At 48.3% G+C, this 14,921-nt stretch overlaps 4 protein-coding genes and 1 long non-coding RNA gene across 6 annotated transcripts; 2 read left to right on the top strand and 3 right to left on the bottom strand.

Annotated features, from left to right (window-relative positions):
• Positions 1 to 206: 206 nt before the first annotated feature.
• Positions 207 to 2,653, bottom strand: LOC101760279 (GDSL esterase/lipase At5g45950). The gene is made up of 5 exons (XM_012845362.3): positions 2,063 to 2,653; positions 1,567 to 1,697; positions 1,056 to 1,286; positions 718 to 970; positions 207 to 620 (listed from the first exon to the last, which is right to left on the bottom strand). Exons 1-5 carry the CDS (start codon positions 2,625 to 2,627, stop codon positions 433 to 435), a joined length of 1,368 nt encoding a protein of 455 aa, XP_012700816.1. The 5' UTR covers positions 2,628 to 2,653; the 3' UTR covers positions 207 to 432.
• A 556-nt stretch (positions 2,654 to 3,209) lies between these two features.
• On the bottom strand, positions 3,210 to 3,792 carry LOC111257013. Its single transcript, XR_002677381.1, has 2 exons — positions 3,558 to 3,792; positions 3,210 to 3,483 (listed from the first exon to the last, which is right to left on the bottom strand). It is a non-coding gene; the product is annotated as an uncharacterized LOC111257013 (long non-coding RNA).
• On the top strand, positions 3,385 to 5,689 carry LOC101760684 (homogentisate 1,2-dioxygenase). Its single transcript, XM_022825925.1, has 8 exons — positions 3,385 to 3,709; positions 3,799 to 4,029; positions 4,121 to 4,200; positions 4,279 to 4,446; positions 4,514 to 4,689; positions 4,798 to 4,867; positions 4,956 to 5,110; positions 5,191 to 5,689. The coding sequence occupies exons 1-8, from the start codon at positions 3,516 to 3,518 to the stop codon at positions 5,479 to 5,481; spliced, it is 1,365 nt and encodes a 454-aa protein (XP_022681660.1). The 5' UTR covers positions 3,385 to 3,515; the 3' UTR covers positions 5,482 to 5,689.
• Positions 5,690 to 6,566: 877 nt separating this feature from the next.
• On the top strand, positions 6,567 to 11,890 carry LOC101759055 (protein MEI2-like 2). Of its 2 annotated transcripts, none has more exons than XM_004964206.3 (13): positions 6,567 to 6,805; positions 7,338 to 7,393; positions 7,475 to 7,627; positions 7,899 to 8,365; positions 8,497 to 8,655; positions 8,785 to 8,901; positions 8,997 to 9,148; positions 9,599 to 9,693; positions 9,786 to 10,692; positions 10,779 to 10,863; positions 10,950 to 11,018; positions 11,152 to 11,331; positions 11,429 to 11,890. In XM_004964206.3, the coding sequence occupies exons 2-13, from the start codon at positions 7,360 to 7,362 to the stop codon at positions 11,558 to 11,560; spliced, it is 2,550 nt and encodes an 849-aa protein (XP_004964263.1). In that variant the 5' UTR covers positions 6,567 to 6,805; positions 7,338 to 7,359; the 3' UTR covers positions 11,561 to 11,890. The 2 variants fall into 2 exon arrangements, with proteins under 2 accessions (XP_004964263.1, XP_004964262.1); XM_004964205.4 differs by lacking the exon at positions 6,567 to 6,805 and adding an exon at positions 6,964 to 7,171.
• Positions 11,891 to 12,317: 427 nt separating this feature from the next.
• LOC101758649 (uncharacterized acetyltransferase At3g50280) lies at positions 12,318 to 14,459 on the bottom strand. Its single transcript, XM_004964202.2, has one exon. The coding sequence runs from the start codon at positions 13,850 to 13,852 to the stop codon at positions 12,443 to 12,445; it is 1,410 nt and encodes a 469-aa protein (XP_004964259.1). The 5' UTR covers positions 13,853 to 14,459; the 3' UTR covers positions 12,318 to 12,442.
• Between the last annotated feature and the right edge of the window lie 462 nt (positions 14,460 to 14,921).

The following is a 14,921-nucleotide window of genomic DNA, read 5'->3' as shown; positions in this document are numbered from 1 at the left end:
TGCTACATCTAATTGGCTGGTTGAGACTGACCTCTCTCTCTCTCTTTCTCTGTGGAGCAAAATACACAGATTCTTTGGAGTGACCAGGACCAGGAGGGGCTGGCTTGAAACCAAGACGTCCGTCCGTCCAGCCTGACCCTAATCGGTATTCCTCTTGCTTACCACTTCACTGGGAGCTCATTTCAGGAAAGCAGTAGCAACGCACATTTCTCTCAAGATATCACAACGCTATCTATTCCATCAGCAATTCAGCATCACAATACAATTTGACACTAGTAGCCCTCTCTCTTTTCTGTGACACAATAAGGTCCATTTCGAATTTAGCTATATATTAACTCTATTACATTTAGATACGCATGACTCCGATAAAAACTAGTGCCCCCTGAAGCAGTAAAATCCAGACTATAAATCACGGCCCTCTTTTCACTTAGTCTAGCTATAGAGTTCTCTAATAGAATCCATCATCACATTCGCGATAAGTTGGTTTGTCGTCTCTGTTGGATGGACAGCATCCCAGTACAGGTACCTGCTGGGGTCTCCACATGTTCTTCGCCCTCGGCATGTTTGCCCAACTTCAATTACCCCTGATCCGCAGCACCCTCTTGATACTTCTGTTAGGCCTACCATTCCAAAAAACACAAGCAATCAATTAGCTTGGCCATAAAAAGATTACTTCTTGTGTCTGTTGTACATGCTAGAAAGGAAAATGCTGCGTACCAAAGGTCTTAGGATCCACTGTTGCGTCATGTATAGTTGTATACGTGTCTATGTATGAAGTTCTAATTTGACGCTGGTAATTTATAAAATTCAACAGTTGAACTAGCTTCGAGTTGAATGAAGTTGCAAGCTGATTTAATGTCTCATCACATCTGTCTGATCCTGTGCCGACCAAAGTTCGGGCAATTGGCATGCAACCCATCGGGGGCAGTCCAACAAAAACAAATCTCCTTCCTCCAAGCATTATCATAGCCTGAGACATATGATTAAAACATGCACTACAAATTATAACAGATAACAGATATGTCAGATGCTTGTTTGACAAGGGAAATGCTTACCTGGGTATGATTAGCAACACGTGCTATCAGGTGATTCTCGTACATATCCATACTAATTGCATTCGACCGATTTGATGCAAGATAGACAGAAAGTAAATCATTTGTACCAGCGCTTATCACAAAGGTAGCCCTGTTAACAAGTCGCTCTGCTCTTCTCGGTCCAAGCAATGTTCGGATGAGTAGCTTGTAACGGAAAAGGTTGTGCAATTGTGCAGAGAATGGCACCACATTCTATAAGCAGGAAGCTTAGCTGGTTAGTAGTTCAGAATCTCAAAGTAACCTTGCTCACACTACTATGTACAACTTTAACATCTACGAAAATTTGCTCTATTACCTCATCTACTGTATCTATGTGACTGTAATTTCACTTGGATACCTCAATTTGATTTCGATCTTCATCAGTTAGCTTTAGCAGTGAAAAGAATGAAATAACTATTTTTGTTTTGATCATGTGGCACACGTGGTTAAAATTTACAATTCTGTTAAGATGCATTGTGTTATGATGACATACTATTCTGTTGGCAGTGCTGTCGTCATATCCAGAGCCTCCCGATGCAAAGCTTACACCCCTCCTGAGCTGGGCGAGCCTCAGGTTTGTGTCGAAGAAGCCTGGAATAGTCCTCGCTATACCCAGTTTCTCCGCTGCATAACATCAAAGCTCTCAGTTAAGTATTAGGCACCTAGGAACTAGGACAGCACGGAAATTTTTCCCTGTATTCTTCTTTGTTCATGGCAGAGCATATATCCCCTGATGATCATCATATATCAATTATCCGGAGGAGCGATATGAACGCATAATTTTGTAGAATTTTCATTCTTGTGTGCTTCCTTTATCCTAGAGGTTGTACCACTACCATTGCATATGCACATTTATAATTTCTGAAAGACGCCTACTGCACGGGACTTCATTTTGTTGTAGCACCATGCATATTAGCTCCATGTTGTGAATCAACGAAATAGTATCATAGCAATTAGCAAGAGTAGATGCAGGGATGAGTTTTTGTTACCTAACATATCTGTGGCTAATCGGCCGTTGGTGAATCGGCCAGTCGGCCTGCGCCCGTAGAAGTTCAAGCCGTAGGGCAAGAAATTTGCCCTGGCTGTGGTGGGCAGGTGGTTGTTGTTTCCAGGGTCCACTGTTGAGTCCCCAAGTACAAGGAGTGTGGTGCAGCCCGTGGTGCGGTTGATCATTGAGGGTGGTGGCGGCGCAGGAGAGTCCTGTGGTGGCACGACCAGCCGCGGCGGTGCAGGTTCCGCTCCCTGCTTTGGCGGTGCCGGATCCTGCTTCGGCGGTGCTTGTCCTGGTGGTCGTCGATGTGGAGATCTCCGCCGCCGTGGGGGTGGAGGCGTTGGCCCAGGCGCTTGTGGTGGGGTTTGCTGCTGATCTGCTGGTGGTGGCCCGGGAGATTGTGGTGCTGTTGCTGGGGCATCAGCTGCTGTTGGTGGTGCTGTTCTTGCGCAGTGCAGCTCCCCAATAAGCAAGGCCACTAGGACCAGCAGTTGAAAGCCCCTCATGGCTTGAATAGGGGTAGAACCCAGGATCGACAGGAGGTACGGATGCAAAGTCGTCATGAAATCCCATGTATATATGCAAAGTGAATGAGAAAAATGCGGCGCCCTGTGGAAGCCATGAAGTGTTGCAAAGGTGATTTGGTGCCTGTTAGGTGGGGACTGGTTGCTCTGGGCTACTTTGTGTGAGCTTGCAACGGCTGCTGTGTTCCTCGACCTTGAGCTGAGAAACGGAGAAATGCGTATCTTCTGGAGAAACTGAAAATTGGCTAAATTTGTTCGTCTGCAGTGACAAGTAAACTCTGTGCAAGTATTTGGAGGTGGGCGTTGTCAGTCTGAAGTTGAGTTGCCAGCATAACTTTACAGATACCGTATCATGTAGTTAGCGAAGCTGGTGCACTTGAGTTTGGTGAGTTTCGGCTCATTTACAGATCCAAGTGACATGCCATGTAGCTAGTAGGTTTCTTTCAGTAGGCTTATCTCATGATGTCTGTTGCAAAGGTGGTGTTTGTTTTCTAGACTTTGACAAGAGCTGCATTTCAACTGTGTGCAGATGATGTATGCGTAACTGATGAATTCGGGATGCTGTCTGGTTTAGTACAAGGAACAATATACTATACGTCATCTTTGTAAGTCCGGTGACGATGAGGAATTGATTTAGCTCTATCTTCTTGCAAAATCCCAAGCCATATACATACCGTAATATATAATTCTAGGATTTTATTTATTGCAGTCAAAAAGGAAGGGATGCTGGAGAAGCAACAGCCAGCTGACAAGTCGAGATCCAGATGATATGTGGATAGACATAAGTAGTAGCAAGCAGACAAGACTGTAACTCTGAAGAGAGTCCATTTGCAGCGAAGCCAGCAGCAGGAGCCTTGCCCCGCCCGTCTCCTCCTCCTCCGACGATTGGAGTCACCTGCAACCGATCGAATCGCTCAGAAGAAAGCAATGGCGGCCTCGGATGAGATTGAATCAGTGTCGCTGCGGTACCTCTCCGGTCTGGGCAACAGCTTCTCGTCGGAGGCGGTGGCGGGGTCGCTCCCCGTGGGGCAGAACAGCCCGCTGGTGTGCCCGCTGGGGCTCTACGCCGAGCAGCTCTCCGGCACCTCCTTCACCACCCCGCGGGCCAGCAACCTGCGCACGTACATCCCTTTCTCTCCTTCTCATCCCCCCTTGTCTCCTCCAATGGATTCAGTTCACCCATGCTGCTGCTACTGAATCGGCACGGTAGGTGGCTGTACCGGATCAAGCCGTCGGTGACCCACGAGCCCTTCCACCCCCGGGAAGACAAGGGCCGCCTCGTCGGGGAGTTCGACCGCGCAACAACCGTCGCCACGCCCACGCAGCTGCGATGGAGGCCCACCGAGGTGCCCCTCGACCGGCCCCTCGACTTCATCGACGGCCTCTACACCGTCTGCGGAGCCGGGAGCGCATTCCTCCGCCACGGATACGCCATCCACATGTATATCTTGTGCTCGTCATTTTTATTACTGCTGTACTCTGCTTCTTCACTAATCACAATAACTGAATGAGTGATCCTTGATATGCATTAGGTACGCTGCTAACAAGTCCATGGACGGATGCGCCTTCTGCAACGCAGATGGTGATTTCCTCATTGTTCCCCAGCAAGGAAGTAAGTTCCCGCAGCTGATTAGCTTCCTTCAGTCGATGAAAACGCATGCTCACTATGTTGTTTTGCTATCAAGCCCAGGGTTGTTCATCACAACCGAATGCGGAAAGATGCTAGTTTCACCCGGTGAGATCGTTGTGATTCCTCAAGGCTTCCGCTTTGCCGTTGACCTGCCTGATGGCCCCTCACGTGGCTATGTGTCTGAGATTTTCGGCGCCCACTTTCAGCTCCCTGATCTTGGCCCCATCGGTAATAGTACCCTTTTATTTCCAATTTTATCACATTCAGAATCCAAAGAATCTAATTGTGTCTGCAGGTGCCAATGGTTTGGCTTCACCAAGGGATTTCCTTTCCCCCACGGCATGGTTTGAGCAGGCCCACCGACCTGGATACATGATAGTGCAGAAGTATGGTGGTGAGCTATTCACTGCCACGCAGGATTTTTCTCCCTTCAATGTGGTTGCATGGCATGGGAATTATGTCCCATACAAGGTAGTACCCAGTTGTAGCAGTCTTCTTCATCACTGGTTAAATAAACTGCATGTGTCTTTTGGTTTGCACAGTGAGTGACCTGATCTTTTTTTTGTTTCCTTTTTTCAGTATGATTTGAGTAGGTTCTGCCCATTTAATACCGTCCTATTCGATCATGGTGACCCTTCGGTAAACACAGGTGACTGATTTCATCCTATCCTGTGGGTGTGCTGTGCATCTAATCTGGAGGCCTAGTACTAACCATACATGTGACAATTGATCTGCAGTGCTTACCGCGCCGACCGATAAGCCTGGCGTGGCGTTACTTGATTTTGTAATATTCCCACCTAGGTGGCTGGTTGCTGAAAACACATTCCGCCCTCCATACTACCACCGCAACTGCATGAGTGAGTTCATGGGCCTCATCTATGGGATGTACGAGGTACGGATATCATTCTCGCTGCTCTTTGATTAGTTGGAATAATCCTCACTCAAGTCACTGCTGATGCTGGTGTTGTGCAGGCTAAGGCTGATGGTTTTCTTCCCGGGGGTGCTAGCCTTCACAGCTGCATGACGCCACATGGGCCAGACACCAAGACATACGAGGCGACGATCAGCCGAGCTGATGCCAGCACGGAGCCATTCAGGCTCAGCGGCACGCTGGCGTTCATGTTCGAGTCTTCGCTGATCCCTCGCGTGTGCAGGTGGGCTCTTGATTCCCCGTGCCGAGACCTTGATTACTACCAATGCTGGATTGGATTGAAGTCCCACTTCTCACATGACAATAATGCTGGATTGGATGAGAAAGATTAGTTAGCTGCAGCTTATCATCTATATGTTGCATTACATTACATGCAGACCCGATGGAGCTGTCATGTATAATCGATCCATCTGTAATAAGCTGCTGCAGTCCGTAGAGTACTCGGTGCCTATGTAACAGAAGCAAGCAGTTAGCTAGCTGATGTGCAGATAGATTGAATAATTGACGGAATGTGATATTTAGATGTAGCTGTCGATTTCACGAGCCTTTTTAGCAGCAAGATGACGATGATGGTGATGATGATGATGATGTAGCTGTAGCTGCTTATTAAGTAGAGCAGAGCAGAGTCGCGTGTTGGTTGTTGACTCAGCTCGTGAGACTAGTAGTATGTGAAGCAAGATGAAGAGTTTAATTTTAGGCGTCGGGACGGGAGAGCCAGCCAAGTAACGTAACGTACCGTATCATCAGGGGCTGGAGTGATTGCCTGATTCATTGGATGGAGAAAAACAGCGAGTTACGTTGGTGACTCGGATACTAGTAGTAGTAGATAAGCATGGACTATTGGACTCTTTTTTTTTTCTTTTCTTGGTTACATGTAGTTAAGTGAAGAGATGGAAGGTGTAACTTGTCGCATTGGATCCAAACGAAGAATCCAGCAGCTGAACTGAACTGAACTGAATCAATCAGAAGTCCCGATTTGGCAAAAGGATGGGATATTCTCTTGCCTGTCCCATCTATCTCATGAATGGAAAGGAAAAGAAAATGGAAAGCTGCACCTGAGCGACCGTGAGCAGCCAAAAAAAAAAGGAAAGGAAATGCAGGGCAGGGCGGACGCCAGCCGCCATTCCAATGCAGCCTATACATAGACAGGGCCACTGACACATGGGACTCCCTCCCCTCTTGGCCACTAATCCAATAATCCGCGCCACTGACATAATCTGGCGTGGGCCCCGCATGTCATGGGCCCAAAGCATGTGAGGACGGACGGACGGACGGGCCCGCCCCCCAATCATCATCGCTGTCGCTATCCCTCAATTTCCTTTTTTATTTTTTTTATTTACTGCTCCTACTAGACACGGATAAATCCATCCATCCATATAGTTATTTATTATTTCTTTTTGCTCTCCTCAAGTCGAGTCGACTGCAATGGGGGCTTGTTGTTGATTGCTTGTGCCGCCGCCGCACCCGCAGCAGCAACCTCTTATAAAAGAAGAAGAGGAGGAAGGAGAAGAAGAAGAAGGACAGGGAGCGCCGGAGGTGAGAAGAGACCGCAAGATTTCGCCCGCCGTCTCGTCTGCGTCTCGTCCCCCCTCCCCCGGCCCCGTCGCTCCTCAACTCCCAGCATCCGTTAGGGTTTCCTTCCCCAGCCAGCCGGAGGTCAGTTACTTGCTCTCCTTTTTCTTCTGCTTTCGATAGGGGTATATGATTTCATCCGCCAGCGTGATCGCGCTTCATCCCCACGGATTAATTCTGGTTCACAAATTCATGCCCCCGATTTTATTTAACTCTCTCTCTCTCTCTCTCTCTCTCTCTCTCTCTCTCTCTCTCTCTAGCTATGTACAGAGAGAGAGAGAGACTTATCACCGCTAGCTATGCGTATGTCTTTCACTTGTATATCTTCAAGATAGATGATGATTCATCTCACTTGTTATCTTGCTTGCCTTCCATTAATTAATATTGCTTCCTCATCCGGTATATGTATGTCTTGGGGTCAAACTTCCTTGCGCTGCTTATACAAGCTAGGTATGCGAATGCTCTGCTTTGACTTGTCTAGCGCTAGCTCCACACAGATTGCAAAACATCATCCACACATGCTCTTTTCCTTTTCCTTCCTTAATCAAGCACCACACCAATTCTTCCTTTTTAGATTGCAACTGCTCAACTTTCCATCTCTTTGCTCGCTCTGCAGGTATCTCCCGCGGAATGCTGTCATGGACCCATCGCCCCATCCTTTCAACCCGCCAGGTCAGTCAAATATCATCCACTCCACCTTCCTGCCTCCACCTTCTGCCCGCTAATTTATTTTACTACATAATATCTATGCAGGTCTTGCAGTCCCCCCTCCCTCCAAGCCAAGGCAGATGGCCGCAAGTAACAACCCTTGGAGGGTCGCTCCACCACCCCTGCAAAATGCACGCGCAGGCTTCGGCGATGCAAGCCTCTTCTCAACCTCCTTGCCGCTTCTTCCTCATGAAAAATGTATGTATGCTGCTCCCTATCTTCTCAAATGCACGTGCATGTTTTAGTATTTCGATGCGCAGATCTAGTAGCTTTACTGCCTAATAAAGAGCAGCTCTGCTATGTGTCTGTCATAGTTATGGTAATACTGCAAAGGGCTCCAAATGAATGCCAAACATGCAGCCTCATGCCATTTGTTTGTTATGCGTCACAAACCTCATAAATCTACCCTTTTGATTAATGCCTATGATGTTTCCATATCCTGACCATGCCCCTTGCCCTTTCCTTTCAGTGAACTTTCCTGATTCTGCACATGGTACCCCGTCAATGGATGACACCTCTGTCAAAATGAAAACCCTTGATGATGACCCTGAAGAGAAGGACTACAAGTTTGATTTTGATCTTCGCCAGATAGATGACTTGCTGCCTGATGAAGATGAGTTTTTCGCTGGGATCACAGATGAGATCGAACCTATCGGGCAGACAAATAACACGGAGGAATTGGAAGAGTTTGATGTATTTGGCAGCGGAGGGGGCATGGAGCTGGACTTGGATCCTCTGGAGAGTGTCACAGCTAGTTTTGCGAATTCAAGCATTGCTGATGGGGCTAGAGGCAATGGGATCAACCCTTTTGGTGTCCCAAGCACTGTCGGAACTGTGGCTGGGGAGCATCCATATGGAGAACACCCTTCCAGAACATTGTTTGTAAGGAACATCAATAGCAACGTTGAGGACTCTGAACTGCGCTCTTTGTTTGAGGTAATAACTGCAATGGTTGTACATGCTCCATGATTTATGTTGTATCCTATAAACCCATGGCATTGCTCATATTCATGTCTCCCATACTGAACCTCAGTTGGGCCTGATGGTTGCTATTATTATCATTTCAGCAATATGGGGATATCAGAACCCTTTACACGGCAACAAAGCACAGGGGTTTTGTAATGATATCTTATTTTGATATCCGGTCTGCACGCAATGCAATGCGTGCGTTGCAGAACAAGCCTCTGAGGAGGAGAAAGCTGGACATCCATTTTTCCATCCCAAAGGTACTTCTTGGAATAATTTTTTTATTTTGTAAAACCACCAATGAAAGTACTTCATGGAATGATTGTTTTTATTTTGCAAAACCACCATCAAAAGTACTTCTTGGAATGATTGTTGTGTTGATTTTGCAGGAGAATCCATCTGACAAAGATTTAAACCAGGGAACTCTTGTTATTTTTAACTTGGATCCGTCAGTTTCTAATGAAGAGGTTCGCCAGATTTTTGGGGCATATGGAGAAGTAAAAGAGGTTAGGGTGCCACTCTTGAGTGTTGTTTCCCTTCATTCTGCTTCTAATCATCTTTCTGTATTCATGTCGATGGTGTTCTGGTTTTCTGTTTGCAGATAAGAGAGACACCAAACAAAAAGCACCATAAGTTTATAGAGTTTTATGATATAAGAGCTGCAGAGGCTGCTCTCCGGTCACTGAATAAAAGTGAGATAGCTGGAAAACGAATCAAGTTGGAACCAAGCCGTCCTGGTGGAACACGTAGAAAGTATGATTTTGAGTTAATTTTCCATTTGTTTATATGTCTCTTCAGTTACTTGCCCATGTTTCTGAATAAGATTGTTTTGTTTGAATTGTCTTAATTTTCTGTGTTTATTGAGACCACATACTCATGATGATATTTTGGAGGTTTAAAGTTGGCAACACCAGTTTTGATATCATGTTCAGTTTATTTGAGTAATTTACTTGCAATTTAACGGTTTCTGTAATTCTTTCCACGGGTCATTTTTTACACATGGTTCACTAATGCCTGAATAATACAATTTGTAAACTGTTGATATGCATGCCTCTCAAAGAGAGATCTTCGTTAAGTTTTAGGTAGCACATTTTGTACTTATTCTTCATATTTGTGGAGAAACTCATCATTACTTAATTCACAGAATGTTTCTGGTGTAGTTTACTGATCCAATGAATTTTTTCTTGTTATCTTCTGATTTAGCTTGATGCAGCAGCTTGGTCATGATTTGGACCAAGAGGAGCCCAGAAGCTATAGACATCATCATGTTGGTTCACCTATTGCTAACTCTCCTCCAGGTACTTCTGTGGGAGCTTGATGTCCCATGTATTTTGCAGTCAATCACTTGTTTATAAAAAATTAATAGTTTTTCTTTATCCTTATGTGGCAGGGGCATGGGCTCACTATAGTAGTCCAACAGATAACAATGTGTTGCAAGCTTTGAACAGGTCTCCAACAGGAAATGGAATGAGTCCTATCGGAATGCCTTCACTAATCTCAAATGCTGTCAAGATTGCACCTATTGGGAAGGATAGCAATCGGTCTAAATATGATCAAGTATTCTCAAATGGCAACCAGTCCGTGGGAGGTGCATTTCAGCACTCTCACTCATACCAGGATCGCAGCAGTGAACATATGAGTTCTAGTCCTGGGACTTTATCCGGTCCCCAATTTCTCTGGGGTAGTCCAAAGCCTTATTCAGAAACCTCTCAGTCCCCTGTTTGGCGTCCACCAGCAATTGGGTCTGCATTGTCATCTACGAGCCGTTCTCAGGGGCAAGGCTTCTTGCATGGCAGCCGTCAGGCTTCATTATTTGGGTCTTCAGATCAGCACCACCATCATCATCATGTTGGTTCTGCCCCTTCAGGTGCTCCATTTGAGAGCCATTTTGGCTTTTTACCTGAATCGCCAGAGACATCTTTTATGAAGCAAGTCAGGTTTGGGAACATGGGAAATATTGGTACTGGCAGAAATGGGGCGGGCCTCATGCTGAACATGGCTGGCCGTTCTTCTTTGAATCCTATTTCTTCTCTCAGTGGAAGTCTGACAGACAATAGCTCTACTAACTTTAGACCAATGCTGTCACCGAGATTGGGACATGCGTTCTACAGTAACCCCACCTACCAAGGGCCTGGTTCTTTCGGACTTGACAGTTCTATTGACCGTGGCCGTAACCGCCGAGTGGACAGCAGTGCGCTCCAAGCCGATAGCAAGAGGCAGTATCAGCTGGATTTGGAGAAGATTCGCAAAGGCGATGATACTAGGACGACACTGATGATTAAAAACATTCCAAACAAGTATGCAGTTTCGAATCAAATTTCCGTTTGGATTATTTTCTAGCTGGCTATTTTATTAAGTTTTTGTTTATTCCCGAATTATACAGATATACATCTAAGATGCTTTTGGCTGCGATTGATGAACTCCACAAAGGAACTTATGACTTCTTCTACCTGCCAATTGATTTTAAGGTACTGGACTTGATGTTGATTTTTTTTACAGGTATATTTTGAGTTGCCAGCAACTATTTAATTTACTTGATGTTGTGCCTATGCAGAACAAATGCAATGTTGGATATGCGTTCATTAACATGATATCACCTACACACATTATATCATTCTACCAGGTGTGCCTTATTTCTCGACCCTTGTCCTCTGTTTCTGTGGATGTTATTATTAGAGCTTCGTGTGTTATTATTAGAGCTTAGTGTGAAATCCAGATTATCAGTAGAGTGAATATGTTTTGCCTTGAATCTGCAGGCATTTAATGGGAAGAAATGGGAGAAGTTCAACAGTGAGAAGGTGGCCTCATTGGCTTATGCTAGAATCCAAGGACGGACTGCACTGATATCACATTTTCAGAATTCAAGCTTGATGAACGAGGATAAGAGGTGCCGCCCCATTCTTTTTCATCCCAACGGCCTGGAATCTGGAAATCAGGTGAGCACCCAGCGCCTCGCTGTTGTTGAAGGAGATAGATAATTGCATGCGCTTGAAAGCTGTGAAAACTATTACTAATACCACGAATGAAACCCAGGATGCATTTCCAATCAATGGCATATGCATTCACATGCCTGTGGAAGACGATTTGTTTGACGATGAAGATGACAAGAGTCAGGATGTGAAGATGGGAGGAGAGAGCTCCATGCAAATGGCTGGGAGCTTGTGATGGTAACCAACTGGATCATAATCTGACTGTCTAGAGTGAAGGTAATCGACCCCCAAAACTGTGTATAAAGAATGAGGTGGATTTTGTGTCGCGGTGTGGCATGGGACATCTAGTGGTTTTTGTGGCAGCGGATGTCGCCCCCAAACGCTTAGGCCCGCCCGCACCCATGCCTGCCCACTCCAGTGCCCTGTGTACAGATTGCTTGCTTTTGGTTGCATGCTGATGCTGTAAAGAACACCGCATTTGCCCAAACTGTACAGGAAACTGAACTACTTTGTGTCCATCGATTCTGCATTTGCCGTGTTTATTTATGGATGGATTTTGCATGCAGTAGCTAGAGGAATTCGAGTGCATTTCAGCTTCTTTTGATACATTCGACGCCCATTATTCATAATACTCAAATGACCGACTTTTTTTGTTTTTTAGCCCTTTTTGCGAAAGATTCTCACAAATAGGCTCCTGGCGGAATCAATTCCAAAAATGGACCCTTAGCTTGGCGTCATCCACGCTGGCGCTAAGCTACAACGTCTCGTTTAGTTCGAAACGCGTAGGGGTACGGGGTAGATAGCTCGGCGCCAAGATCCATGGCGCCAAGGCTTGGCGCCATCATGGATGGCGCTAAGCCCCCGCCACGTCGGCATCCGCGTCAGCAGCTATGTATAGACCTTGGCGCCAGGATGGCTGGCGTCGAGACGTTGTAGCTTGGCGCCAGCGTGGATGGCGCCAAGCTAAGGGTCCATTTTTGGAATTGGTTCCGTCAGGGACCTATTTGTGAGAATCTTTCACAAAAAGGGCTAAAAAACAAAAAAGTCGGCTCAGATGATGAAACACTGATAATAACAACAACAACCATGTAATGCAATAACAAGGCAAGCAACAAAATCAAAGGCCCAAGGCAGGAGAATCCGGCGTGACTGCCGCCCAGAACTCTTGGTCCTGCTCGAGCCGCGCCATGTGCTCCGGCGCGAGCACCAGCTCGGCGTCGATGCCGCCGCCGTCGTCCCGGCCCGGGTACAGCGACGCCTTGCCGTCGAACTTGTTGGCCCTGCCGCTGCGCGCCGCCAGCGGCTTCCCCCACCCGAAGTCGCAGCCGTACATGTCGAACCGCGGCGAGCTGCCCATCATGACGCAGTTGGGGTCGAAGTAGCGGTTCGTGTAGACGACGGGCTTGGCCATCCACGCCGCCACGCGCGCCCGGATGTCGGCGTCCGTGTGCGCCGCCACGGCGCGCCCCATGGCCGCCGTCGCCCAGCCGTGGCCGCGCTCCAGCAGCTCCCCGGCGCGCACCGCCTCCGTGGAGATGGCGTAGATGGTGTTGCCGAAGTAGTCGGGCGGCAGCTGCGGCCGGAGCCGCGCGCGGTTGTTGATGGCGGCGCGGCACGCGGTGGGCTGCTCCGCCGGCAGGCTCCGCGCGCGGGTGACGCAGCGCCACACCAGCGAGCTCAGCGCCTGGAACCTCGTCACGGCCGCCGCCCCCGCCGCGTCCCCGGCCGCCAGGAGCTCCTGCCGCGCCCGCTCCTTGAGGGCCGCCAGGGACTCGCCGGAGAAGTGCAGCATGCGCTCGCGCAGCGGCTGCGGGGACAGGCGGTCGATGAGCCCCGTGAGATCGGGGAACGGGAGCACCACCGGTCCAGGGACGGAGTCGGGCGACCAGCGCTCCAGCAGCGGGGGCTGGAAGTCCCATGAGGCCGCCTCCTTGCCGCCGGAGAGGAGGGGGAGGCGCGCGCGCGCGATCCCCGCCCAGACGTTGAGGAAGTCCCAGAAGGCGGTGCCGTCGGAGAGCGCGTGGTTGTAGGCGAAGCCGATGAAGACGCCGTCGGCGAGCTCGGTGACCTGGACGACGAAGAGGGGCAGGTGGTGGCCGTCGTGGTTGACTGCGCCGTCGAGGGGGAAGAAGGAGTGGACGAGGCGCGGGACGTCGGCGTCGGGAGGGATGGCGTCGGCGACGGCGACGCCGTCCGCGACGGCGTGGAGGATGTCGACGCCCTGGCCGTCGCAGTCGATGGAGACGGAGCAGCCGCCGCCGTGCTTCTCCGTAACGAATCGGCCGGCGACGGGGTAGTAGGCTGCGAGCGCGTCGGCGAGCGCGGCCTGGAGGTGATCGACGAGGCGGGCGGTGGGGAAGGGCGGCGGCGCGTAGAGGAGGCCCTTCTGGATGTAGTCGGCGGAGAGAAAGGAGACGTCCCAGGTGGTGAGGGGGATGAGGTCGCGCGGCCGGGGCGGCGGCTTCACCGTGCGCCGCCCAACCACGCGCACCGGCGAGGGATCGGAATTGATGGAATGGCTTCCCATGGCAATTGCTTCTTGGCAATGGAGGCTCGATTGGTCTCTTTCTTATAGGCAGCCACAGAAGAAGAAGAAGGGTAAAAAATGGATGCTTCCTCGTCATTCATTTGCCGCCTAATCTTTTTTGAAAATCCTTGACATGAAACCTCCTGGAAATCCACATCAGAGAAGGAGTAGGGTGGATGTCAAAAGCAAGCGCCTCATGAATTGACTGCTTCTACTACAGTAGGTGGGTAGCACGTCACCATCATGTTTGATCAATTTAGTACTTTCCTAGATTTGAGAAATGACATTGATAGAAACCAAGACGCTACAAGACGATACTACGTTGTAAATACTAAATACGAATTAGCGCTAAACCTGTCGCTTTCCCTTTTAGTTCTGACCTACGTTTACGCCAATAAATCTAATTAAATAGTTGGAATTGCAACTTCCAACGGCTAAAACCAATCAAATCAGCGTCCAGGAATTAATACACAGGAACGGTTGCCTCTACTTGCTATTTGCATCGTATCCTTGGGCAAAGCACAGTAGCTAAGGTTTCATCGGATTGCTACATGGCTTAACAGAAATAACGGAACACCCCTCCAAACAGATCGGATTGCGCTAGAGCTATTCCTAGATCTAGCGATAGAGACGAGCTAGAGCGTTAATACGAATCATCAATTGAGGCAAAGGGTTTGCTCCAAGACTAGTACGCTAACGATCTCCTCCTATGCCAATACTTGCTTAAATAAATTCTCTAGGGTGCGCTCGGAACAAGGCAGAAGCCGAAGCACATTTCCTAGCGTACAAGATATGCCTTTTAGGAGAGAGATCCCTTTTACGAGCAATAATTTTTTATAATGCTACCCCCAGTTCAAAGCAAAGGTCAAAGCTGAATTGCCTTTACTCAGAATCCGTTCAAAGATTTGTATTTGTTTTTTCTTGGTTTCCCATTGGAGTTAAGGTTACAATACTTACTTTTGGTGGAGGTCCCGTACCATAGCGAGGGACGATCAATTCCTAGCGCAAGAGCTATTCCTATCCTCGAGCGAAGCTAGTCCGTTTCCTAGGAAGGCGGCTAAGGGTTCGG

This window comes from Setaria italica, chromosome IV (assembly GCF_000263155.2).
Source record: "Setaria italica strain Yugu1 chromosome IV, Setaria_italica_v2.0, whole genome shotgun sequence".
Lineage (NCBI taxonomy): Eukaryota > Viridiplantae > Streptophyta > Magnoliopsida > Poales > Poaceae > Setaria > Setaria italica.
The sequence above is the reverse complement of the archived record's forward strand: the minus strand, read 5'-3'. Positions and strand labels throughout refer to the sequence as shown.

Bases quoted from the DNA above. Each gene is read 5' to 3' on its own strand.
- LOC101758649 (XM_004964202.2), bottom strand. From the start codon at position 13,852: ATGGGAAGCCATTCCATCAATTCCGATCCCTCGCCGGTGCGCGTGGTT.
- LOC101760279 (XM_012845362.3), bottom strand. From the start codon at position 2,627: ATGACGACTTTGCATCCGTACCTCCTGTCGATCCTGGGTTCTACCCCT. The intron at 1,287-1,566 runs GTATGTCATCAT...TCCTGCTTATAG, and splicing joins ACAGCACTGCCAACAGAATA to AATGTGGTGCCATTCTCTGC. The intron at 621-717 runs GTACGCAGCATT...TTGGAATGGTAG, and splicing joins AGTGGATCCTAAGACCTTTG to GCCTAACAGAAGTATCAAGA.
- LOC101760684 (XM_022825925.1), top strand. From the start codon at position 3,516: ATGGCGGCCTCGGATGAGATTGAATCAGTGTCGCTGCGGTACCTCTCC. The intron at 4,447-4,513 runs GTAATAGTACCC...TTGTGTCTGCAG, and splicing joins CCCTGATCTTGGCCCCATCG to GTGCCAATGGTTTGGCTTCA. The intron at 5,111-5,190 runs GTACGGATATCA...GGTGTTGTGCAG, and splicing joins TCATCTATGGGATGTACGAG to GCTAAGGCTGATGGTTTTCT.
- LOC101759055 (XM_004964205.4), top strand. From the start codon at position 7,125: ATGTATGTCTTGGGGTCAAACTTCCTTGCGCTGCTTATACAAGCTAG. The intron at 7,172-7,337 runs GTATGCGAATGC...CTCGCTCTGCAG, and splicing joins GCGCTGCTTATACAAGCTAG to GTATCTCCCGCGGAATGCTG. The intron at 7,394-7,474 runs GTCAGTCAAATA...ATATCTATGCAG, and splicing joins CCATCCTTTCAACCCGCCAG to GTCTTGCAGTCCCCCCTCCC.